The sequence below is a fragment of the Anolis sagrei genome, chromosome 2 (assembly GCF_037176765.1).
Source record: "Anolis sagrei isolate rAnoSag1 chromosome 2, rAnoSag1.mat, whole genome shotgun sequence".
Taxonomy (NCBI): domain Eukaryota; kingdom Metazoa; phylum Chordata; class Lepidosauria; order Squamata; family Dactyloidae; genus Anolis; species Anolis sagrei.
Window position 1 is genome coordinate 113352882 of NC_090022.1, and position 27501 is coordinate 113380382.

The following is a 27501-nucleotide window of genomic DNA, read 5'->3' on the forward strand; positions in this document are numbered from 1 at the left end:
TGAAAAGCTTGCATTCTCTGATGCCAGATGCTCAGGATGGGGTTTCCAACTTGAACTGTGAATGTACTCACAAGTATTGCTTTAGTAATTCAAATCATTCAGTATGCAATGGGATAGATAGGCATGGTGAAGAGGCTAGCAAATGAAGTGGAATTTACATTCTCATCTATATACAAAATGTTTAATTTTTATGTGCTTTCAAGTTGACTCTGACAAATGGAGACGCTATTACAGGGTTTTCTTGACAAAAAATATTTGCCTTTGCTTTCCTCTGAGGCTGAGAAAGCATTACACCCAAAAGGTCACCCTGGGGATTTCTGTGGCTGAGCAGGGGTTTAAACAGTGGTCTGCCATCTTAAACCACTAACCACAATGACTCTATACAAAATATTCGGCATTAATATTGACTTTAAGAGAATCATAGATTCATAGAGTTGGAAAAGATCGCAAGGACCATCCAGTCTAACTCCCTGCCAAACAGGAACAGGCAATCAAAATAATAATTTTGCAAACTGCAGTGGCACTGGGGATTGAATAATCTCAAGATACCATTTGTTGTCATTAATATTATTTGTATCATACTTTTACTCCTCAAAACTGGAACTCAAGGTGGTGTACTAATTAAAGGCAGACAAAATATAGCTGAAACATACAAAAGATTAACATTAAAAAGTAATGACACTGTCAATAACTTTTAAAACAATTTAAAACATACAATTAAAATATAGGAAAAGCAGTTTAAAAACAGTACAATTAAAAGTACTCTGTTAAAAACCCAATCTTTAAAACTAGCCAACTCTTAAAGGCAACTTTTGAGAAGACGGATATCTAGACTCTTACGAAGTGTGTATATATTTTTCCGTTTGAGAAGAGGTAAGGTTCATGATGCCAGATTCTTAGGAAATGTAAAGTGCACCAATTCCATTAAATACTATTTTTCTGACGGAAGTAGCCCACATGCCTGCATTTGTTGTTTTGTAAGGCTTACATTCAGATTTTTAAACAAATGAACTGTGAAAGGACAAATCTGGGTGGGTTGTTCCAGTGTTAAGGCAGAGCAATGCTAGAGGCTTGTGAGAGATCACACTTGAAGGACCTTGTCACATTGGCTATTGGATTTGCCACGCATTGTGGCAAATCCGTGGGGTACTTGTGAGGGGCATGGAGAACCTGTCACCCCATGCCCCACATTGCCCGACTCACTGCTAGCCCCATCCCATGGGGGAAGCATCCACCGCCCGGCTTCCCCCCATTGTTTCAAAGTGAACACGGAAAGCCTCCTCACCCCTTTTGCCATGGAGCCCGACTAGAAATGTGTGTCGTGTAATGGGCTCCATGACGAAAGGAGTGAGGAAGTGGCATACAGTGGGCAAATAAGCCTGTATGATGAGGTCATAAATCACATCAGAAAATACTATTTTTGCTCTCTAACTAGGAGGACATGATGTGCTACAGAGTTTGTACTGCACTACTGTAACTTGTATGTTGGGCTGCCTTTGGAAAGTATTTGAAAATATTGCAGCCAAAAGGCTGACCAGGACCAGTTATAGGGAGGATATCACTCCTTTGTTAGACAAACTTCACTGGCTACTGGTTTATTTCTGGGCACAATTCAAAGTGCTGGTCATGACATATAAAGCCATATATGACTTGAGTCCAGACTATCTGAAAGACGGTATCTTCCCATCAGAACCTGCCAGAACTCTAAGATCTTCAGGAAGGGCTTTCTCTTTGCCCTACAAGACCACCATCAAAGGCCTGCTTGTTGGGACACAAAAGAGAGTCTTTTCAGTGACTGCTCCCATCCTGCTGAATTATGTAGGCTAGGGTCGGTCCCTTCCCTCCTTCCTTTTCTATGGCAAGCAAAGACATTTTTGTTCAGGCAGGCTTTAAATATGTAAACAAGGCAGCTTTTTTATTGGAGATGGTTTGTTGATCTTATAAACATTTGTGTGCTTTTAGTTTAATTTAAAATGTTTTATACAGTAAAATGCAATAAGTCATTGTTTTTAAATTTTACTGTATGTTTTTTTTTTACTTTAGTATTTCAGAAAACTGGCTTGGGTCCCACTCTGAGAGAAAGGCAACATATAAATGAAATGAAATGAAATAGTCCATATGGTAAATGAGTGAAAACAAACGTTCTTTTTAAACAGCTGAATAATGGCCCTTTTATGGAGCCCCCATGGCACAGTGGGTCAAACCACTGAGCTGCTGAACTTACTAACCAAAAGGTTGCAGGTTTGAATCCAGGAAGCGGCGTGAGCACCCACTGTTAACCCCAGCTCCTGCCAACCTAGCAGTTCAAAAACATGTACATGTGAGTAGATCAATAGGTACCGCTCCAGTGGGAAGGTTAACGGTGCTCCTTTGTCACCTATCCCCTTTTTCCAGCACCCATCAGATGCAAAGTTAGGAAAAAGTCAACAGAGAGCCTTTGGGTGTCTTCCACAGTGTGCCCAATTCCTCTTAATGAAATAGTTCTCCTTTGGAAGCTGTAGTTCTTCTTTCTCATACCCAGGAGTCACTTGTACTTCCAAGTATTGCTGGTAGAGGAAGTACCTGGGTTTCAACACAAACAGTTATTTCTGCTTTCTTCACATCATTCAGTTCAGGAAATGAGTCATCCCTGCCAAGTTACACATTGATTCCACACTGTGACCCTCTTTTGCACTTCCTCTCACTGCCTACGTTTTGATGCCTAATTCAAGAGCCATGTGTATATTTGAAATGAATGAAACAATGCCCCATATCTAGTGGGACATCAGATTTCCATTTCATGTGTTCATCCAAGTTTCATTTTCCCACCCTTCTTACTCTCCTTTCTTAAGCCACCAGAGCAGACGGCTTTACAAGAGAGGGTTTTCGACTATTGATGCTATTAATGTCACAGTAGTCTGGGAATTCTGCTGACGTTCAAGTATTCCAAGTCAGTCTCTTGCCTGTTCAGCTTCTCACTGGGAGAGAGACATTTACCAGGAAATAAATCAGTGCAGCCAATTAATTTAGCTCAGAGTGCATAAACATTCCTTGTCTCAAGAAGCAGAGAGAAGTGTAACTCATAAAGAAACAAACCATATATATTTACAATCTAGTTTTAAACTGAAAAGGCTTCATAAGTCACTTGCACACAATCTAAACTTTCCAGAAATTTGTGGTATGATGGTGTCCATACATCATACATCATATTGTTGTATGATGGGAGCCCCCAATGGTACAGTGGGTTAAAGTGCTGAGCTGTTGAACTTCTTGACTGAAATCCCAAAAGCAGTGTGAGCTCCCAGCTTCTGCCAACCTAGCAATTCGAAAACATGCAAATGTGAGTAGATCAATAGGTAGGTAGGTAACAGGAAGGTAACAGTACTCTATGCAGTCATGCCAGCCACATGACCTTGGAGGTGTCTATAGACAATGCCGGCTCTTCGGCTTAGAAATGGAGATGAGCACTCCCCAGAGTCAGATTCAACTGGACAATGTCAGGAGAAAACTTTTACTGGTGCCCAGCAATCCCAGTTAGTATCACCTTTGGTCAGAAATGATGAGATCTGTAATACAACAAAGTTTGAAGGTCTCACAGATTCCCCATTCTCTGATTTCAGAGATTACACAAAGAGTGCATTTTGCAAGGTAGAAATGGCAAAGCTGATCTGGAGTGGGATACACCAGACCAGCATTGCCGGTGGCTGCACAGCCAGCTGCTGAGCTGCCTGAAGTGATGATATGCAGAGTGATGAATTGTTCTCCCTCTCCCCCTCCCTTCTTCAGTTGCCTTCATACTCTCTGGATATCATTATTCCAGGCACTGAGTCATGAGCAGCACCATTTTTATGCCTAGTGAGCACCGCAAATGGACGATTTAAGCGAGCAAGAGGAGTTACATCCCTTGCCCCTGGGCTCCCCAAGCCCAAGGAAAGCAGGGTGTTGTATGGTCAACTGAAGTGGCACAACATGTGACCAAATTCACTAGTTATTCCAGAGTTTGGGGAAAGCTCCAGAGTATCCAGCAACTTCTGTTATCATGGTTCAAGGCAGCTTTAAGCAGCCTTGGCCCACAGTATGCTGAAACAGACCACTCCTCACAGATTGCCATCCAGAAATGAATTAACAACAAAAAAATCTTTGTGTGCTCTAGAATCATAGAATCGTAGAGTTGGAAAAGACCTCGTGGGCCATCCAGTCCAACCCCCTGCCAAGAAGCAGGACAATAGCATTCAAAGCACCCCCAACAGATGGCCATCTGGCCTCTGTTTAAAAGTTTCCATAGAAGGAGCCTCCACCACACTTCAGGGCAGAGAGTTCCACTGCTGAACAGCTCTCACAGTCAGAAAGTTCTTCCTAATGTTAAGGTGAAATCTTCTTTCCTGTAGTTTGAAGCCATTGCTCCACATCCTAGTCTCCAGGGCAGCAGAAAACAAGCTTGCTCCCTCCTCCCAATGACTTCCCCTCACATATTTATACATAGCTATCATATCTCCACTTAGTCTTCTCTTCTGCAAGCTAAACATGTCCAGCTCTTTAAGCTGCTCTTCATAGGGCTAGTTCTCCAGACCCTTGATCATTTTAGTCACCCTCCTCTGCACATATTCCAGCTTGTCAATATCTCTCTTCAATTGTGGTGCCCAGAATTGGGCACAGTGTGATTCCAGGTGGGGTCTAACTGCCAGGTGGCGGAATAGAAGGGGTAGCATGACTTCCCTGGATCAAGGCACTATTTATGCCGGCCAAAATCCCATTGTCTTTTTTAGCTGCAGCATAACATTGTTGGTTCATGTTTAACTCATTGTCCACAAGAACTCCAAGATCTTTTTCACATGTACTGCTGTTGAGCCAGGAGTCCCCTGTGTAGTTTTCTCAAGCACAGATTTAAAAGATTTGAAATCAACAATCAGTAAAAGCAGTTTGGGAGGTGTTTTGTGGGAAGAAGATTTGCATCCTGATGTTCTCTTGCATTCTATACTGAACATCGTACTAAGGTTTCGACAGATGTGCCAGAAAACATGAGTTTGGAAGCTCTTAGCTCTGGGACTTTTGCTGGGGTTTTCCTCCTCTCCACAGTGAGTGTGACTGATTTAGATATTTAAAACTTGTTAATGATGTTCTGTTTTTACATTTTTCTATTAATTTTCCTGTCTCTGCTTTAAAAGCACAGGAACACAGGCTTTTTATTTATTTTAAACTAATCATTAACTGAAGCAACTTCCTTCTTATGTCTTGATTTCAAACGTGGACATTCTTTTTTGTGCATGAAAAAGTATGTACAAAAAAACTGCTGTCTTTTGGTTTGGATAGATGGCTTCCAGGGAGTGGGAGTGAGAAGCATTCATGAAAATGTTGCCTATGTCTGTTTACATTTGTAGTGATTCAGTGGATTTGTAAGATCAAGAAAGAGACAGAGAAAGAGTTGACAGATCCCTTCAGTTTGTTTAACTATTAACACATACAATGCAAATGAACTGTATATTTTTTTCTCTTGTTTCTCATAGAATACGTGTTGCATGTTGTAAAATAGTGGTTCTCAACTCTCCTAATGCCACGACCCCTTAATACAGTTCCTCATGTTGTGGTGGCCCCTAACCATAAAATTATTTTTGTTGCTACTTCATAACTGTAATTTTGCTACTGTTATGAATCATAATGTAAGTATCCAATATGCAGGATATATTTTCATTCACTGGATCAAATTTGGCACGAATATCCTATACGCCCAAATTCGAATACTGGTGGTGTTGGGAGGGATTGATTTTGTCATTTGGGAGTTGTAGTTGCTGGGATTTATAGTTCACCTATAATCAAAGAGCATTCTGAACTCCACCAACAATGAAATTGAACAAAACTTGGCACACAGGACTCCCACGGCCAAAAGAAAATACTGGAAAGGTTTGGAAGGCACTCACCTTGAGTTTTGGAGTTTCGTTCACCTATTTCCAGAAAGCACTGTGGACTCAGACAATGATGGTTCTGGACCAAACTTAGCACAAATACTCAATATGCCCAAATGTGAACACTGGTGGAATTTGGGGGAAATGAACACTGACATTTGGGAGTTGTAGTTACTGGGATTTATAGTTCACCTACAATCAAATACCACTCTGGAACCCCACCAACAATAGAATTGGGCCAGACTTCCCACACAGAACCGCCATGACCAACAGAAAATAACGTGTTTTCTGATGGCCTTTGGCAACCCCTCTGACACCCCCTCACGACCTTCCTAGGGGTCCCGACCCCCAGGTTAAGAAACACTGTTGTGAAAGGATCCATTTGCCAGATTTATGAAAAATTTCTTCACTCTTGAAAGGCACAATTATTTTTTCCCATTTATCATATCATAGGCAATCACTCGCAGCCAAGTATGATTGCCTTAAAATGTAGCGTCTTGGCAGTGGATCCATAGGTGGCTGTAAAGGCCTATTCTTTATCTACATGTTCTTTCATAGTGAGGACATCGATTTCCAGATAAAAGGTAGTCCTGACAAGGGTTTGCTTGTCGTACCTTTCTTTTGGCATATTTCTCTCTTTCGCCCTCCATTTGTGCCTCTTCGAATTCCACAGCACTGTTGATACCAGCTGACCTCCTCTTAGAAAGCTCTAGGGACAGGGCTTCCCAGTTATCGGTGTATATGCCACAGTTTGATTTTGTTTCCTGCATATTTCTTGGAGCTGTTGTACAGTGAAGATCATATTCACTGTTCCTCTGGAGGGGTGGAAGCAATTCTGGGATTCCAGGTGTCTTCTGAGTAGGTAAAGGGCACTTTGCAAGGATTATAGTGATGGTTTTCCCAGCTGAGGTTAAAAGGGAGATAACTTGACAATTTCCACAGTCTTTTCCTTCCCCCTTGTCAAAAAAGGTGATGACAGTGGCATCCTTGAAGTCTGCTGGCATCTTCTCGGTCACCCACACTTATTCAATGAGTTGGTGGAGTTGTTGTTTATGGCATAGCAGAGGGGAGTATAGAGCAGACATAGGCAACCTGTGTTGTTGAACTGCAAGTGTTGTTGGACCGCAATTCTTAATAACGCTAGTTAAGATATAATGGAGATTATGGAATTTGCAATTCAGCAACATCCTGGAGGTCTGTAAATTGCCTGGATTGAGGATTTCACTGTAATTAGGACTTGATTCAGTGGGCCCTTTAAATGAGACAAACAAACATAAATCAAATATTTAATCAGCCTTGGAAGAGTTGTCTGACTCCGAAACTATTGTGGGTCTTTGGGCATATTAGTTTTCTATTAGATAAAGCCTAGCACAGCTTGTAGCTCTCATAATAATAATAATAATAATAATAATAATAATTTATTTATATACCACTTTATCTCCCCTGGGGGACTCAGGGCAGTTTCCAAATTGTAAAAACACAAAACCATACAGAGTAAGCAAAACAAAACAAAAAAAAAACAGAACAAAACATAAGCATAAAATAGTCAAACAACACATGTACAATAAAACCAAGCGACCTTATTCTTTGTGCCAGGATTAACTATTAGGGCCAGACTTTCAGAAAGGACCTAGGCAGTTTGGGATGGTCAGGCCAGAGGTAGTGCAAAGCAAGCCATAGGGGGCCAAGGAAATGGGTAAAGTACAGTAACCAGACTCAACAGTAGTAGCAACGGGGCCTGCAGATGCTCATTTCCTGAGCCAATTGAGGAACTGACCAGGGTAATAGGTAGGGGTAAAGAGCCAGATTCTAACTAGTACCCGGGGGCTGGAGCTCGTACTAATCGTTCTCGAAGGCCTGGTGAAACCACCAAGTCTTCAGAAGAGGAGAGGAGTGGCGCCTGTCTTATTTCCCTGGGGAGGGCATTCCAGAGGTGGGGAGCCACAACCAAGAAGGCCCTCACTCTCGTCCACACCAACCGCACTGATGATGGTGGTGGGAGCGAGAGGAGGGCCTCCCCAGTAGATCTTAGAGTTTGCGCTGCTTTGTGGAGGGAGATGCGATCATGAAGTTAGGCGTGGCCTGAACCGTTTAGGCCTTTATAGGTCATCACCTGCACCTTGAATTTGGCTAGGCAACTTATTGGCAGCCAATGAAGTTGTTTTAATAGGGGCGTTGTATGGTCCTTATAATTTGCTCCAGCTAGGAGCCTGGCTACCATCTGTTGTACCAGGCGGAAGAAGATGTAGATTGAATGGAGAAGATGTTGGCTGAATGGAGTCCACTTAAAAGTAGGCCATACTTATTTAGCATTGACAAACTTGGTAAAATGTACTTTTATTTTAGCAGACGTAATGATTTTCCCTGTAATTGAGGTTTTGTCAGTATCTGGATAATCCTGGTTCTGTTGTGATGAACCAAATGAAATTTGCCTCATTTATAAAGTGTGGGCATTTCCTAGTTGGCTATATCACATCTGATATTTTCTCTTCCTCATGCTGAAATTTCATGCAATTCTAATTATATGAATGTGTTGCATTTTCTCTTTCTGGACCATCTTTACCTCTTTTTTGTGAAGTGGTGAATCTGGGGGCCCTTCCACACAGCCCAATATCCCAAAATATCAAAGCAGAAAATCCCACATGATCTGATTGTGGACTCAGATAACCCAGTTCAGATATTGTAGATTTTCTGCCTTGATATTCTGGAATATCGGGCTGTGTGGAAGGGCCCTTTGTGGAAACTGGTGGAAGATCTTTGTCTTTTCTAGCTTCTCTAGCTTGCAAGTAATGTTTCACAGAAAAGATGACAAGAGTTCTCTTCTGGAGAACTTGTATCACAAAAGGTGGAGACAATCTATATGTGTCTTTCACTTGAGACCCAGAAATGAAGAGAGAAGAAAAACCCATGAACCTAGCTTTCTCTGTTGTCTTTTTCACAGAACATGCAAGCAAACTTTCTGTTTGCACTACAAGCCTTGAATCAATTTTCAAAACTGTTCCTGTATCAGGTTTCCCAATTTTGTAATCCAATTATCTTGGTAACAGCAAATCCATATTAGACAGATCACCCTTAAAATAATGCCCTTGGAAGGAAACCATAACAATGTAAACCAATATTAGACAACCTTAAATGTATGACGTAAATGACACCACTAATTCTTGCCTCCATCCTTTTCTTGCTTTTTTTCTATTAGAAACTAAGCTCAGTAATAAAGTCAATGTCTTATATATTTGCTACATCTTTGCCATATGAATGGTGGATTTTGCAGTAACAAAAGGCAAGCCTTTTTGGGTCAATTTAACAATGTGTCAGGCTTTTGTTTTACTGCCTTATGAAATCTTGATGATACATATGATAAGTTTCTTAACTTCAAAGACAGTCTTCTCAGGTTGCTTGGAAATTGTTCCTTGGACTGGGTTCTGGCCTAAATGCAAATGATTCACACAATAGTAAATCAGAGGAGATGGTTTCCCCATCACCAAAGGATTCATGTTCTGGGCAAAGTGCCTGGGTTGGGAGGCAGTTGAGTTGTGACACTAGGTATTGAAAAGGCCAAGGGATTGGAGAAAGTAAGAAGATGAGAAAAACATAACATTTTTTCACAGTGAGGGCCTTATATATTTGTGTATTTGTTAATTTAGATCCTGTCTTTGTCCTAACATAGTACTGAAAGATGACTTCCTACAAGGAAAATAAGATAAAATAAATGATAGAAGTTGGGTTTTAAATTTTTTTAAAAAAAATGTCATATTAATAATGTAAGAGTATAAGATTGTTTTACAACAAAGATATTTAAGGATTCCTCGCATAATAGTTTCACACTTGATTTAGTCACCCTCTCTGCTGTAAACACCCATCTACTTGCTCATCTGCCTGCCCGGAGACCCACCTGCTCATCCACTTTCTCACCCAAAGACCCAATCGCCCACACATTCACCCACTAATGCACTCACTCGGACATTCATTCATCCTCTGCTCACCCTTAATTGGGCATAGAATAGACAGGAGAAGGAGTAGGCCAACGAGGTAGAGCTAATTGAGAGGCATTTTCAAATTTAAGATTAAGCATATCCCCTGCTTAACAGGAATGTGTATATTTTAATTAATGATGTGGGAGGGAGTGGGACAACCAAAGCCATTTGGCCAAAAAATAAAGCAAAGGATTGGAGATTTTTGACTGTCTCCTTACAAATGGGTTCTCCAGGTGTTGTGAGTTATGGTGATCTCACAATATGTGTGTGATATATGTGGTGTTAACTGGGGTCACTGTGAAGTCAATGCAAAATAGGAAAATGTGATAAAAACATTTTTTTTGTCAGTGTAGACAAGCTCTATGTAGTCATATGGTATGCCCTGATAAATAGATTGTGAAATGTTATCAAAAAGCTGGAAGAGATAAACAGAGAAGCTAGATCTATGGGGCAACAGATTAGAATAAAAATGAGAGAAGGGAACAAGATAAGGCTTTTGATCTGATTGTAGAAATAAAGTGGTTTGCATATGTTACAGAAAGTTGGTGATAAAAATCATAGAAAATGTCATAAAGTTGGAGCCACAATATAGGCATAATCCTTTCAAAGTTAAATGTATGCCTGCCTCTTCAGTTGAAGTCAATGAAAATTAAGTTTAGCTCAAACTGGCTTAGAAGACTGCATTTGAAGTGGGAAAACATGGAATATAAAACAGACGTGATGAAAATAAAAGGAAAGTAGAGGAAAACAATAACCAAGAGTGCATCTACACCAGGCATAGGCAAACTTCGGTCCTCCTACCAGCTGTTAGGAATTGTGGGAGTCAGAGTCCAAAACACCTGAAGGGCCAAAGTTTGCCCATGCCTGATCTACACTGTAGAATTAATGCAGTTTGACAATACTTTAACCGCCATGACTCAGTGCTATGGAATCATAGGAGTTGTAGCTTGATTAGGGACTAGCATTATTTGGCAGAGAAGGCTGAAGACCTTCTAAAACCACAACTCCCATGATTCTGGAGCATTATGGCATGGCAGTTGAAGTGGTGTCAAACTACATTAATTCTACAGTGAAAAGATACCCTAAGATAGAAGAATATGCCCAACTCAGAAAGGACCTAAATTCTGATCTCGAATTTTAGACAGGTGTAACGAATTTGCAGTCCTCCAGATGTTATTTGACTCCTCATCCTGTCATCTTTTTAAAAAATTAATTCTAAATTTTAAAATAATAACAAATATAACAGTTATATTCATAGTTCACAGTTCTGTATATCACAGCAGTTGAATACAATCATCAGCTCATGTTTGGAAGTGATTTCTCCAAAAATGCATCATGTCTCTCAAGACTCCATAAACTATTCCAGCTATGACGGCTTTCAAAATATCTGGAGGAACACAAATTGATACGCTCTGTTTTAGGACAGCATTCCTTTATTCATCCCTGCACAAAGGAATTAATTGTCTGATAATCAATTTGTCAGGCAATAGACAAATACATTATCAGACAATTAATTCCTTTATGGACCACTCTCTGGTTTATCCAAATATTTAGTTAAAAGAAATGCATCTAACATCACTGTGAATTACAGTTTAGAACTGTTTTCCTCCAGAAGATTTATAGTACAAAGATAAATAAATGCAGCAAAGGGGGGGGGGGGGAGAGATTGTTTTTGTTTTTGTTTTGTCTGCTCTGCATCTTTTACTCTTACTCCTTCAGCTGCTAAGATAGAGGATAATAATGAGATAAAGCCTTGTTTTTTATTTGTGTTATTGTTTTGTTTTTTGTGACTTGGCATTCTCTCCTTACCTGATCACACAAAGGAGATTCTGATGAAAGATAGCTGGTGTCAGGCTCTTTATTTTAGCTCTGTATTAGAAGAGGTTGCGCTTGCCAATGTCGTATTCAGGTTTGCTAGGAATGAATATATTCGTTTCTGTCTGTCTTTCAGCTAGGCTTTTAAATTAATGTTGCTGCAAAATGTAGTACTTTTTATGTTCTCTAGTTCAGTTGAGCAAGCTTCTGTAGCATTTATATTGACATGTATTCAGGACTGCCCCTGTGGTGCAGTGGGTTAAACCCTTGTGCCAGATCGACAGGTCGGAGATTTGAATCCAGGAAGAGTACGGATGAGCTCCCCCTGTCAGCTCCAGCTCCCCATGCAGGGACATAAGAGAAGCTCCAACAAGGATGGTAAAACATCAAAACATCCAAGTGTCTCCTGGTCAATGTCCTTGCAGACAGGCAATTCTCTCACACCAGAAGCAACTTGCAGTTTCTCAAGTCTTTCCTTACACACACAGAAAAAGCTATTGTCCTAGTCCAGATGTTTGCCCTGTGTCTGGCCTGTCTGGAATTTCCTGCGTCTTGCGTGTGAACCTGATATTGCTGTGTTGGGATAGGGAGAGGCAAGGCTTCAAAAGGAGATTTCTTGCACCTTTATGGTAGATCTATTCATACCTGACTTTTTGATTTTTGGACAACATAATGACAATCAAATCCAAAGTCCGTAAAAGAGGGGCACACTTATTTAGCCAACCCAAATGCTAAAAAATACTTCAGCTTCACTCGCTCTTTCATCAGGTAAAGATGTTGAAATCATACTGGGGGAAAGATGAATTACTTATTCAGAAGCCTTCATTTTGTTTCTGATATTATTCTGTTGTTAGTTAAAATGTTACTGAGTGACTTCAATGTAGGCCAAAGCCATGTGAGCGCCAAGGATAAAAGACAGTAAAAGACAATCGCAATTATACATCACTAACGTATAATGGAACCAACCATATGTTGGATTTCATTCTCCCATTTTCACTAGCTATGCTTGCGGGGGGGGGGGGGGGGAGTTGCATCCCAACATATGGAGAGCCCTGCATTCCCTAGCACTGGTATAAAGAAAAACTGTTACTTATAGTCATGTTAGTCCAGAAACTACTTTCAGAAATTGGCCTGTGCTTGTCTTTGCTATCCTAACTGGTTATACAGTGGAACTTAAAGATATACATGTTTCCTAGAAGGAGAAGTGTATTGTTCAATATGTACATACGTATTAAGAATCTGCTGTGTGTGCAGCTGTCTTGCTGATTGAATTACTGGCTTAAAATATGATATGATCAAAACACCTTTTAAAACAATGTTTGCAAACGTTAGGAAGTTTAAATGGGAAACTGAAAAATGCAGCACACATCAACACAAAATAAAATCAATTTACAGCCATCTGTTAACATTTTCCATTTTATTGGTGTAAAGAAATATGTCTGGGGCTAGCACAGACTATCGGAAACAAATGATTCTTTAAATAACTACCTGGGAAACCAGACTCCCTTATATAGCAATAGACTTTTATTTATGTGTAAAGGTATATATTTTTGAAATAATGATGCAGAGTTATTTCCAAAGGCTTGTTGAATACTAAAAAATGAAGAACCCCACTACCTCTGCATGCGCAAGGGACCATTGAGCTTGCATATCTTGTGTTCATAAATTTCACAGAACAAATTATGTTTCTCAAATATAGTGATGCTGTTGAATGACCTGCTTTCGAAAAGGAAAAAGTTGAACCGATCAGAAAAGAGTTTCTAAGCTTTCTTTGAGTCCAACTGATGATTGTAAATATGTGATGGTGTAACCTGAACCTAAAACCCTTGTGAAATTCCCAAAGTCAGGAATAGACCTTATCTAAAGTTACAAGAGAAATAGTTTTGGCTGAACTTTAGGAAATCCTCTTTAACTGTAGGAGAAATTCAAAATTGGAGTAGGTAGGCTTGTTTTCCTGGAGGCCTTCATATAGTCGCCAGTCAGCCTTCTGGTGTTATGCTCTAATTCTGGATTTTAATTCCTTCACTTAAGGATTGAACTCAGGTCCACCTACACTGCCATATAATGCAGTTTAAAACTGCATTACATGGTCAGTGTAAACTCATATAATGTGGTTCAGTGCTGTTAAACTGCATGAGTCCACACTGACCATATATGGCAGTTTCACAGTGCAGTTTAACTGCATTAAACTGGATTATATGAAAATGATGCTGGAATTTGCAGTTCTCCTAAACCCCGAGGTATGCCTGGTGAGCTAGCTAGCATAGATAGCAAATCAGGAACTGAATACTCCACCAGGAAGAAGGCATTATATGAAAATGATGCTGGAATTTGCAGTTCTCCTAAGCAGCAGCTGAGGAGGTCGTTTGTAGTATTTTATTATTTTTTTTGCTCATTTGATTATGTGTACGTTTGCAGAAGAAGGAAATATTTTTTTAAAAAGGAGAGAAATGAGGGATGATACATAGTAGCTAGGGAAGGAATGAAGGAGATACAAAGTGGCTGGGGCAGGAAGTGGGGGGGGGTGGGCTTTGGCTACTGTGTGGCCACCGGCTGGCTTCCCCATGGAGAGGGGGAAGGTGATCAGCTGCGGAGGGTCTCAGCAGGGACTGGCCTGAGCCGTGCTGTGGGTGCTGAGATGGGTGTATAAGAATGTATATGTTTTCCATTGTGCCGGGGAAAAAACGATGTATCAAATTACAGGCAGGCTAGATTGTAAGCCCGACCCTCGCTGGGGAAGGTCAGAAGCAAGTTAACAAGAATGTATGCTTTAGCCAATCCAGAGTGTACATCTGGAAGCTTTCTATATGATGTGGTAATATTTGTTTCAACCAATCTATTAAAACACTTGGCCCACAAGTTTATGTAGCCCAAGTGTATAAAATAGTGTCATGCCCCTTGAAGGGGGCCCGAGTTTTTCTTTTCAGAGCTACCTGGCTCCGAGTCCCAGCTGGTAAAAAATTACAAATAAAAACCTGTGTTTCTAAACCTCAAAAAGCCTCTCAGAGTAATCTGTCAGACACCCGCCCCTCTAATATAGGAATATAAAACTTAATTCCTGTTAGTATCATCTGATAAAATTAATATTTGTACTCTACTGCATGTCCTGCTGCCCATAAGTCATCTTTTTTCTACGCTGGATTTCTTGTCTCCTTTTGATAGATAGTCCTCGGTAATGTGGCAAATGGTGGATTTTCACTTTCTAGCATAAGGTCCCTGAATGTGAACCTTAATGTCCTTTGTTTTCTGTTGTCCACTTATGCTAAATGAGGGGAAAGAACCAATTGAGCTGCCAGAACCATCCAGTTTTCTGCTTTGTTGTTGTTTATTTGTTCAGTCACATCCAACTCTTCATGACTTCATGGACCAGCCCATTCCAGAGCTCCTATCGGCTGTCACCACCCCCAGCTCCTTCAGAGTCAAGCCAGTCGCTTCAAGGATACCATCCATCCATCTTGCCCTTGGTCGGCCCCTCTTTCTTTTCCCTTTCATTTTCCCCAGCATCACTGTCTTCTCTAAGCTTTCCTGTCTTCTTATTATGTGGCCAAAGTACTTCATCTTTGCCTCCAATATCATTTTCTCCAATGAGTAGTCAGGCTTTATTTCCTGGAGGATGGTCCAAGGCACTCTCAGAACAGTCCAAGGCACTCTCAGAACTTTCCTCCAGCACCACAGTTCAAAAGCGTCTGTCTTCTTTCGTTCACCCTTCCCTGTGATCCAGCTTTCACATCCATAGGTTACTATGGTGAATACAATTGCTTTAACTTTGCACATCTTCGTTGCCAGTGTGATGTCTCTACTCTTCACTATTTTATTGAGATTGGTCATTGTTCTCCTCCCAAGAAGTAAGTGTCTTCTGATTTCCAGGCTGAAGTCTGTGTCTGCAGTAATCTTTGCACCTAGAAATACAAAGTCTGTCACTGCCTCCATGTTTTCTCCTGCTATTTGGCAGTTATCAATCAGTCTGGTTGCCATAATATGGATTTTTTTTATGTTTAACTGCAACCCAGTTTTTGCACTTTCTTCTTTCACCTTGGTTAGAAGGCTCCTCAGCTCCTCCTCGCTTTCGGCCATCAATGTAGTGTCATCCGCATATCTAAAGTTGTTAATGTTTCTTCCAGCAATTTTAACTCCAGCAATTTTTCTGCTTATGAAAATTGAAGTTACACACACACACACACACACACACACACACAAAGGGGGTGGGGGTACAAGTAGTTACCCTTGCCTAAGTTGTGAAATAGCCTGGCCCCAGCCCTGCTTGAAAGGGACATCTCCATGCTTGAAGTTTGGGAAACCTAAGGCTCCATGCTGAAAGAGCTATAGTGGTGTACCAGTCATGGTGCTGGTAGACTGAGGTTCAAAGCTGACTTAGCCATGAAGTCCAGTGGTTTGACTTTGGTGAGTCACAGTTTCCCACATTAATATTTCTCCTAGGGATGGTATGAGGAGAAAGGGGAAATGATCATCTTTGTTGTTTCCAGCTACTCAGGAAAAAGGTTTGAAATGATACATGTAATAAATCTGATAATGTCACATTCCTGTCTCTCTCTTTCAGGACTCTTCATAATTCTTATCCACTCCACAGCTGTTGCTCAGGATACAGGATGTAAGTTCTTTCTGGATCAACAAAATAGTAAGAGCAGCATTAAAAGGCCTGTAATTTTAAATGGTTTTATTCATTTTTGTGAGAAAAGTAAGTTCATTGGGAATGCGACAAAGGAAAGGCTACAGACCTAAACCTGTAGCTGAGTACAAAGAATTCCAGAGGTCCTTTGTTGTTAATTAAAAAGTAGCGATATTAAAAGCAGAGAGCAGATGGATCGATATCCATATTATATTTGAATGAGCTGGCTACTTGGGAGGTGGCAAGGGTCAGATCCACTTTATGAAAGGTGGGGCAGAGTGCTTTCTTTGAGGATCAGTTCCAAGAATGGTAGCTATTTCCATAATGAATTGGCAAATTCTAACCAATACTATTCTTCCATTTCTCTCCTCTTAAACAGGTCCTGATTATGAGAATGAAGGAAACTGTCCTGACGGTTATGATCCCTGTCCGCATGATAAAAAGCGGTGCTGTGGTAAAAAGACTACCTTGCCTTTCCGAACACAGTGAGATAATGATGGGGAACAGGAGGGGGCTGCTGCTGGCCCACAGTTTCAGTTGGTTGTTCCTCTATCATCTCCTGGTAGCAGTTCCTGCAGATTCCCTGGTTAGGCTTCCCTGTGAGAACCTTGCCTGGCCTACCAGCATCAGATTTCCAGTGTCTGGGATCAGTAAAAATGTTACTCCCTTTGGTACTGCCTTTTCAGCCAGCCTGGACAGGGCTTTCCTCAATGTGAGCTGGCATCAAAAGCGATTTCTTGAATAAAGAGATGGCGCCCCTCTAAGTCTGATATTTTTCAAGATCCTCAACCTCAGTTTTTTTATTTCAAGCATTTGTACCCCCGAGGAGGGACTCAGGATGGCTTTACAATAGGCAACCATTAGATGCCGAACACCAAATTTAACAATCATCATTAACAGTTAAAACAGTTGTAGATATTCAAAGATTAAAAAATAATTTTTAAAATTTTGCCATTTTAAAATCATGATTCAGGATCAGCTCCTCATCTGGAACACAGGAGTAATAGCAGTCCATCATATATGGAATACGTTTTATCCCTGTCTGTCTTTTAAACATACCTATACAAACATTACATAAAAGATATATTTAAAATGGGGCATTAAATGAATGTTTTCCAGAGTTCTTGACAAACTCTGCAAATAGAGGTCCTACAAAAGTTTAAGGGTGCAACTGTGGAAAGAGGGAGATTGAGGGCATTGTTTTTCAATATGAATTCTGCTTCCAATTGATTTTTTTCCTTCAGTAATCACACTTCCAGCATTTTAGTACTTTAAGTTTCAGTTGCACACCTTAAAAAATGTGCAAAGTATAAAGAGGGGCTAAATATAAAGAGGGGCTAGCAAAGTTAGCAAGGGAATGCAGACACAACAAAGATCAGGTTTAATCTACTGCGCCCCAGTGGCACAGTAGGTTAAACCACTGAGCTGCTGAATTTGCTAACCGAAAGGTTGCAAGTTTGAATCCAGGGAGCGGCATGAGCTCCCGTTGTCAGCCCCAGCTTCTGCCAACCTAGCAGTTCGAAAACATGCAAATGTGAGTAGATCAATAGGTACCACTCCGGGGAAAGGAAACAGTGCTCCATGCAGTCATGCCAGCCACATGACCTTGGAGGTGTCTATGGACAATGCCGGCTCTTCGGCTTAGAAATGGAGATAAGCCCCAACTCCCAGAGTTGGACACAACTGTACTTCTTGTCAGAGGAAAACCTTTACCTTTACCTAAAGATCAGGTATGAATGGTCAGTCTCTCTCACTTTCTGCAAAATGGAAATCTAGAAACTGAAAGTGAATCTAATCGAAGATGTAGAATTCTTATGTGGAGAAAGAGTTAAATATTGAATACAAAGTACTCCGTCTGAATCCAACGGATAGCAGGCCCTGACATTTTGCTGCCTAAACTTGAATTGCAAATATCTCCCTTGTCTTCAAGATAAACACTAAAGTTCCAAACCAAAGAAATTATTCTGGTTTCTGAAACAGAATAATTTCACAATTTTTCTCCATGGCTGTTGCAAACACAAACACAACAGCAATAAATTACATGACTGGCAATTTCCAAGTCTTTTGTAATATTCCTCAGAATATTCCTGAGACAGCTGCCTCACTACCTCATGGCTGGCCATCCTCCTGCCCTTTCGAATGTCCCTCCTTCCCAGCCACCACAAATACTACCAATCCTAATATCTCTATTTAGTCCTTCTAAGTGTTTCCACACCATGGAAACAATTCAAAATGTATATGAGGTGTCTTATTTTTTATACTCCTGAGTTAGAGGGAATAAATTGCTTCACTCAGTGGAATTGGAATGAGGCCGTAATCTTCCCACTATGTTGCATTTCCCTCTCCACCCCCAAATCATCATTCCAACAAAGCTGGGAAACCCCTAAGAACCAGTTTATGGGGGACAGGGGAGGGGAGAATAGAAGAGTGTCATCACACCCATGTGGCAGCACTATTGTGACACTAGTTTTGGATCAAAATCTTTTCAGAATTACCCTAACCACCATTTGGCCATTCAGTGCGTGCAGGAGAAAATTGACTTCAACATGAATTCTTCTATATTATAGATACTAATGAATGCCAGAAGGGCAAAACAAAATGTGGAAACCACGCTACATGTAAAAACGTCTGTGGGAATTACACCTGCGAGTGTGTGACAGGATTCTCATTCAATAATAAAAGTGGCAACTGTCAAGGTAAGGACATTTTGAGAACTTTTGCTCCAGATGTTGCATGCTTAATTTTTGCACATAGTGCTAACACAAAAAAGCTGAGGGCTTCGGGAGAGGCTGTAGCCATGAACTGCACAGATAGATGTTAAAACTTGTACTTGTAGGATACTGTCAACTGCTCAGAAATTTAAGCCACCCAAAAAGCTACACTCCCAACCTACATCTTCAGTCCATAGCCAACATGAAGGTTTTTACCTCTATATTGGATATTCTGCCACCACTCATGGCTCCGTCAATTATATACATTCCCCCCTCAATTTCACAATTCTAGCTGTGCGGATCAAAATCCATTCTGAAGGGGCTCTTCACTTTCTTCAAGAGTATCTTGGAAGCATCTCTCACTGTACTGAATACTGTCCGTCATCAGGGCTCCCATAAAGTTTCCTGCTTCATTAGAAGATGCTTTTTAGGTATTTCCCTCAGTAGTTTCTAATGGCTGTGGATGATCCTGTATCAGAGCAACTTGCTGATGCTGTTTTCAACTGCCATATCTTTGAGGTACACAAATTTAAAAGGTTTTTTACAACAGAGCAATTTAAAAATGGATAAAGGGCCAAGCTATGGGGACTAAAGAAGTGTATGAGTTGCTGGGGGTAAGACAGTTATTAAAGACCATATTAACTGGAGGATTAGAGTACTTGTAATCCAAAAAAAGTGAACTTTCTAAGTTCTAGATCAGTAGTTCCCAACCTTTTTCCTCCAGGTGTTTTGGATTTCAGCTCCCACAATTCTTAACAGCTGATAAGCTGGCTAGGATTTCTGAGAGTTGAAGTCCAAAACAACTAGAAGACCAAAGATTTGGAAACACTGCTCTAGACTGAATTTGACTATATTAGCTTTGTATGTTCTGGGTGAAAGGACTCACTGAAGCCTGCTCAACACACCCAACCTCAATCCATTTTGACAACACTTGGACTTGATTTATCTCCTGTGTGCAAAGTATCTAAGCTTTTCTCCCATCTAAGAATACCTCAGAAGAACAGCACTTTAGAAAAATATGTGGCAAAGAAAAAAACAGTAAGGAAAGGTTTTTTTGGGAGGAGGGTGAAAACAAATTAACATTTGCTCACTAGACCTAAGTTGAATTTGTATGAAAGTCAAAAATCTTTGAAATTTTTTAAAGGGAAGGATTTGTACTCCTGTGGTGTTTATTTTAGATCCACACCCCTCTTTAAAATTGCTTTGACCTCACTTTCTGTCGCTGTGAGAAGTGGCTTTTGTAAATTTTGGCTTGTTGTGGAAACAAGGATTGGTAATAAAACTTCAGTGGAGACACCTTTTCCCCATGGTAACTCTTTCCCAGGGGTAGATTTCTCACACTTCCTGTCGTCTCACCCCCATTCTTAACTATAAGTTGTTTGTAAGTCAGCTGTTTGTAACTTGGGGACAGCCTGTATTTGTGATTTTCAAAAGCAGTTTCAGTCATGTTCTTTTCTCATCTGTCATTTGGGATCTTATTATTTATAGCAGTAAATCATCATTCGTTGAAACTTATGGCATTCCTTTGTCAGAATTTGTCTACTTGTGGTTCTCTGGCAAAATGAATAAATTTCCAGTGGAGTAGCCATCTTACTCTGCAGCAAAAGCAACAGAGAGTCATGTGGCACCTCATGGGCTAACAAGCTTTACTTGGCATAAACGTTTGTGGGCTGCATCAACCTATGTGGGCTGCAGACCACAAAGTTTGTGCCTGATAAAACTCTAGGGTCACAAAACTCTTTGAAGTGAAGAAAGATATCCTTTGTACTTCTTAGTGTGTTCTGTAATCCATTTGTTCTGTTTCTGCAGGAAATAATGAATGACCAGTTAGGGAAGAGAGGGAGATCATTGCTTCATTAGGCAGCACTCCCATTATAGCATCCTCTTTTTTAGTTGTGTTTTGTGACAAGAAAGTATCGCCCATTTTTGCTCTTTATCTGTAACTAAGCATTTAATTACCTTCTCTCTGTGATGTGTGGGTTTCTCATCATTCTTCCTGTTTTGAGCTGTAGATTTATTTCTACACTTGATTCCAAATCAAGTGTAGAAATAAATCTACAGCTCAAAACAGGGACATGAGAGAAGCCTCCCACAAGGACGATAAAAACATCAAAACATCCGGGCGTCCCCTGGGCAACGTCCTTGCAGACGGCCAATTCTCTCACACCAGAAGCAGCTTGCAGTTTCTCAAGTCACTCCTGACACGACAAAAAAAAATTCCAAATGGGAATCACCAATGAAATACCTGTCACATGAAATCTAGTCTTTGCTTGGCTAGGAAGCCCTGTTGCCCCTTCTAATACCCTGCTACCACACCCTCTTAGGATGCATGTACAAGACTTCATTTGTGAATTGCTACTCTAAGTGAAGACTTCACAGCATGCTGCTTTGCGTGGCTTAGGAAAAGCAGACCTTTGCAGTCTGAGAACTGGAATGACTTGTCTTTCTGCAGCCGCATGCGATTTCTTCCTCATTGAATAAATGATAGCCCCTCTTGGGACTGTTTTTCCATGTTTCACATAGATGCAGTTGTCTCTTTGCAGACATTGATGAGTGCCAGAAAAATGCTTCAATTTGTGGACCTAATGGAAGTTGCATCAACATCTTAGGGGATTACCATTGTAAATGCAAACAGGGATTTGCGAAGAGTATAAAAGATGATAAAAAGCTATGCAAAGGTAACGCCCGATGGGCACACAATACTTTCTTCCTACTCAGAGAAAATAATGCATGGGCAGTGATGTTTCTTAAGTTACATCAGTACTACAATAAGCTAGTGTGTCAAAGTGAAAGTGACTGTGTGAATTCATCCCAAAAGCTTTGAGATTGGTCATCTGGAGATGGTAGTAAAGCAGAACAGATTTCAAAACTGTGGTTGCTTTTTGAGAGATGGAATGAAAACAAGCATGATAAACTGTTTTCAATCGAAAAGTACTTTGGTGAAGTAGAGCAAACATTGTGAGTGTCATTTTGCAGGGCTCTACCCAATGATGAAGGCAGAAAAAAATCCAAGTTGTGCTAAAACCAATTTTGCTAAACAATCCACTTAAACAGAGTCTTTTCAAGGTGTGACTACAAAACATGGTTGATGTAATAAAACAAAATTCCCAAGATGCAAAGCCACAATCAAATTTCCAAAATAATGTGAAGTAAGCAAGGCAAACGGATGTCCAGTGTCTGGAGGTACAAATCGGTTTTCCAGTCCAGGAATCTGTCAGGTGTTTTCCTCTACCTCAGCAGAGTCCCAGAAGCGTCCCCAAGCCACAAACCAGCTAGGCCCCAGATTCCTCTGAATGATGAAGGGATTTCACTGTGCAATAAAGAGTCCACACACAGATGTTCTCTCACTGCAGTATGCAGGAAGACTTTATCTTCAGTTGCTTCAGGAGATATATACAAAGCTCTATACACAACAGTACAATCTCTCTCTCTCTCTCTCTCTCTCTCTCTCTCTCTCTCTCTCTCTCTCTCCTCCTCCTCAGTCTTCCATCCACCATACCACTCCAGCCTACAATGAGCACATGGAGGGTACCAGCTTTTATACCCTCACCCATGAGTCACTAGTTCGGTCACAGTGACTCTGCTAATCAACAGGGTTTCTAGGCCTAGACATACATTTTGCCATGTGACCAGGCCTAAAGCCCTTAGTAGCTTACCATTTTATCTATGCCATTTATTTTAAAACTCGGACAGAATCAAGCCAAGAAGTCAGTCCAAATTAAGATACAGTGTTCCAAGATATAACAGACACACTGCAAAGTTCTAAGGTTCTTCAGGATACAATATAAGATCTGTGTATCCAGATCCAATCCAGAGAAACTAGCCAGGATACAAATTTCATAGTTACTTCTCTCCAGACCTCTTTATATGCAAATATTCATAGCTGAAACCCATATCAGCACTCTTTTCAAATTATCTCTGCAGCTTGTGAACCATTATGTTGCACTGTAGCCCTGGAACGCCATTTCACCCAACACCACACAATGTTCAGATAATCTAATAAGTAAAGGTTTATTAATGAATAAGTATAAAAAGGAAAATCAAGCAAAAAAGAAGCGGCAAAAGTGCAAAAATTAATTGCCAACAAGATCCAAGAGTTCATCAGCTTTTGACTCAAGGCATCAAAAAGCAATCCACAGAGACTTGAGTTAACACAAAGCAAAAGAATCCTTAAGCAGGTTGTTATTCTAAAGTTAGTTTATTTATTTATTTATTTATTTATTATTTAAACTTATATGCCTCCACTCACCTGGGGCTCGGAGCGGCTTACAAGACTAGCTAAAATCTAACAAAATTTAAAAGCAATTTAAAGCAATTTAAAAACAACACTATCAAACATTAAAAGCCTGTCGAAACAAGTATGTCTTACATGCCCTGCGGAAAGCTGGTAAGTCCCGCAAGGCACGGACTTCAGGTGGCAGAGTATTCCAGAGTGATGGTGCCACTGCTGTGAAGGCTCTGCGTCTGGTTGCTGTTAGACACAAGGTCTTGACACTGGGGACTTCCAATAGATCTTGGTCCTCAGAACGGAGGAATCTCTGGGGTTGGTAGGGGGTGAGGCGGTCCCTCAGATACATCGGCCCCAGACCATGCAAGGCCTTAAAGGTGAGTACCATCATTTTGAAAGTGATCCGGTGCTCAATTGGTAACCAATGCAGCTGTAGTAAGATTGGTGTTATGTGGCATCTCATCGGAATTCCCGCAAGAAGCCGAGCAGTTGCATTTTGTACCAACTTGAGCTTCCGGATCACCGACAGAGGAAGGCCAATGTAGAGGGCGTTACAGTAGTCCAGTCTTGAGATGACCATGGCCTGGATCACCGTAGCTAGGTCATCCCTGGACAGGTAGGGGGTCAGCCGTCTAGCCTGCTGCAGATGAAAGAAGGCGGTTCTGCTAACGGTGGAGACCTGGGCTTCCATCTTCAGCAGAGGGTCCAAAAGGACTCCCAGACTTTTTACCAGTGATGACGGGTGTAGTGCCTCGCCATCCAGGGTAGGCAGCTGGTTGTCCCCACTGCCCGGTCGACCCAGCCATAGGATCTCCGTCTTTGCTGGATTCACCCTCAACCTGTTGGCACGCAACCATCCAGTAACGGCCTTGAGGCACTGATGGAAACAATCGGGTACAGAGTCCGGTCGGCCTTCCATCTTCATCACTAGCTGAGTGTCTTCGGCGTACTGATAACACTCAAGCCCAAAACCTCAAACCAGCTGAGCAAGTGGTCGCATATAGATGTTAAATAACAGAGGAGAGAGAATGGCCCCCTGAGGAACCCCACAAGATGGAGGGGACCTCTCAGAGACCAGGCCTCCCCTCTCCACTCACTGTCCACGGTTGTGAAGAAAGGAGGACAGCCAGTTTAAAGCTGTCCCCCTGACTCCAGCAACAGCAAGGCGGTGGGTCAAAAGATTGTGGTCGACTATGTCAAATGCTGCTGTGAGATCCAATAACACAAGCAGCGCTGACCCGCCCTGGTCAAGCTGGCATCGAAGGTGATCCGTGATGGAGAGCAGCACAGTCTCTGTCCCATGCCCCACACGGAAGCCAGACTGGAAGGGATCTAGTCCGGCTGTGTCGTCTAGGAATTGCTGCAACTGCTCCACTGCTGCCCTCTCAATTACCTTGCCCAGGAACGAGAGATTCGAAACTGGGCGGTAACTGGAGGGAACCAAAGAATCTAAATCTGGTTTCTTCAGCAGGGGAGAGACCACCGCCTCTTTTAAACCCTCTGGAAAAACTCCTTGCTCAAGGGAGCAGTTTATAATCTTCAACAGAGGGTCGCGTAATCCCTCCAAGCAGGATTTCAGCAGCCAAGAGGGACACGGATCGAGGGAGCAAGTGGTCGGTCTGGCTGCAGCTATGAGCCTATCGACAGCCCCTGTGTCCAGCGGGATGAACCGGTCGAGGATGGGCCCAGCAAGTGGCCACGGAGTCTCAAGTTCTCTCACTGTATCAATTGTACCGGGGAGGTCCTGGTGAAATAGCGAGATCTTGTCTGCAAAGTAGCTCTGAAAAACCTCGGCTGAAGGGGCCTGATCACCACTTTTTGGGACGGTAGGAACCGTCGTTAGAGATCTAATTATTTTGAACAATTTTGCCGGGTGTGAGCTAGCAGACACTATCAAAGAAGCATCATATACTCGCTTTGCCTCAGTGATAGCATGCTCGTAGGACTCCCTAAATGCCTCATAAGCTGATCTCGATGCTCCATCACGGAGTTCTCGCCACACGCCCTCCAGCCGTCTCTTCATCAGTTCCTCGGTGAACCAAGGAGACCGATTTCGGCGGGGTCTGAGAGGGCGTCTAGGGGCAATCTCGTCGAGTGCATTGGATAGCCTGATGTTCCATGTGTCCACCTGCACATCGATCGAGTCGCTGGCAGGCTCCAGATCCCTCAGAGCATTCCAGAACCTACTGGGTTCCATAAGTCTCCTTGGGCGAGCCCAAATTGGCTCAGCGCCCTTGCAGCGTGGGTAGGCATGCTCCAACCGGACTCTCAGGGCGCAGTAATCCGACCATGGAACCTCTATTGTGGAGACTTGGGTCACTTGAATTCCTGCGCTGAAAATCAAATCTAGCGTGTGTCCCGCCCGATGCGTGGGCCCAGTACTACAAAGCGAGAGTCCTAGTGTCTCCATGGTAGACATTAGGTCCACAGCTGCTAATGAACAAGTTATGTCCATAAACATGAAAACAGGAACACAAGAAAGGTAAAACCTCAAACCAAGAATGTTGAAATACAGGAGCCAGGAATTTAGGATTAGAAACCAGGAGCTGTTTCCCCTTTTTACAACGTTGTTCTCACTAAAGGCCTGAGAGCCCATAAACCACTTAAAAGGCCTCAATTCCTGCCATGGCATCACTTCACACACACCTGCTTTTTCTATCCTTATTTGTCTTTGTTTTATATTCTGCCTTCTAATTTCAAGATGACTCAATCTGGAAAAACCTTAGTCTCCCACATTCTCCTCCAGCCTATTCTTATTGGAACAGACAGATATTCTTATTGGATTCCCGTAGCCTGGGAATGGCCTGGAGATTTCAAAATATCTCTCTCTAGACCCCTGCTATCTTCCACAGACTCCTTTAAAATTACAGGTTGCAATCCGTCATCCCCTTCCTCATCCTCTGAGCACCCAGAAAGCTCATCCAATGCTTGCCAGGCTACAACTCATTACTTGGAAGGGAATTTGACCTCTGGCAAAGCATTCCACAGCAGCCGAACTAAAACCACCAAACTGCTGGTCATGACTGGATGGTAATTATTTGGGTCTTCTTCTTTTTTCCTTCTTGGAGACGGGGACAATATTTGCCCTTCTCCAGTCGGCTGGGACTTCTCCTGTTTTCCAAGAATTCTTAAAGATTATTGCCTGTGGCTCTGAAACAACATCTTCTAATTCCTTCAGTACTCTTGGATGTAGTTCATTTGGCGCTGGAGACTTGAATTCATTTAGAGTTGCCAGGTATTCCTGGACTACTTCTTTACCTAGTTGGGGTTGCATCTCCCCTATTATTTCTTCCGCTCCACATTGCCCATGTTGAACACCGATCTCCTTTTGGGATAAGACTGATGCAAAGGAGGTATTGAGCAGTTCTACCTTTTCCCTATCCTGTGTAAGCATTTCACCTCTCCTTCACACAGAGGCCCTACCATTTCCTTTTTCTTCCTTTTTCTAATGACATAACCAAAGAACTCCTTTTTGTTGTGTTTAACTTCTCTGGCTAACTTGAGTTCATGTTGTGCTTTAGCCTTTCAGACCTTTTCCCTACATATGTTGGTTATTTTTTTTATTCCTCTTTGGTAATTTCTCCCTATTCCATTTGTTGTACATGTCTTCAGTTGAAAGTTCTTTGGGCATCCATCCTGGTTTCTTTAGACTTCTCTTATTTTTTCTCCTTGTTGGCACTGTTTTCATTTGTGCCTTCTATCATGGATTCATATCTGGTGTGTTCAAGGCACCAAAACACCTCCATGTCATGAGTTCACAGCCAAGGTTGAGGAATGCAAACAACATCTGGGGCCCTGCGTGGAAAAGAGCCTGATAAGAATAACTGGCTTAGATGGGAAGACCTGGAAGCTGTACTGAGAAACCTTTGGGAGTTAAAGGGTGGGGCTTTTGAGGATATTGAACTGAGAACTTGCCATGTTTTCTTTATTTGTACTTTTACTGTATAGTCGTAACCTAATATTTTAAAAAAATCAATATTTCCTTTTGAGTGAATTTAATTGCTATCAGGGTTCTGCAGTCATCTTACTTAAAGAAACTCCCATTCATTATTAACTCCCTTCTCTCTCTGACTTATGGGATTCCACTCAGTATTTCCTTAAATTTCCTAACTTTTCCCTAAATTAAATAGGCTAAACATCTTTGGGCTCCAGATATGTTTTTCGCACTTCCCTTTGGGTCCTCTTCTACTTCCATATAAAATCCAGATAATCTGCTTTGAATTGGATTATATAGCAGTGTAGACTCATATACTCCAGTTCAAAGCAG

The 27501-nt window shown here is 41.6% G+C and overlaps 1 protein-coding gene across 3 annotated transcripts in view; it reads left to right on the forward strand.

Moving 5' to 3' along the window:
• The window catches only part of ADGRE5 (adhesion G protein-coupled receptor E5), a 65461-nt gene that overhangs the window by 8782 nt on the left and 29178 nt on the right, over positions 1 to 27501 (forward strand). The window contains exons 2-5 of one of the 3 annotated variants that reach the window (XM_060764881.2): positions 16227 to 16304; positions 16675 to 16749; positions 18863 to 18991; positions 21550 to 21684. In XM_060764881.2, coding sequence (XP_060620864.2) covers positions 16227 to 16304; positions 16675 to 16749; positions 18863 to 18991; positions 21550 to 21684 — 417 coding nt within the window. The remainder of the gene's footprint in view (positions 1 to 16226; positions 16305 to 16674; positions 16750 to 18862; positions 18992 to 21549; positions 21685 to 27501) is intronic. The other 2 variants (XM_060764882.2, XM_060764883.2) reach the window with 2 other exon arrangements.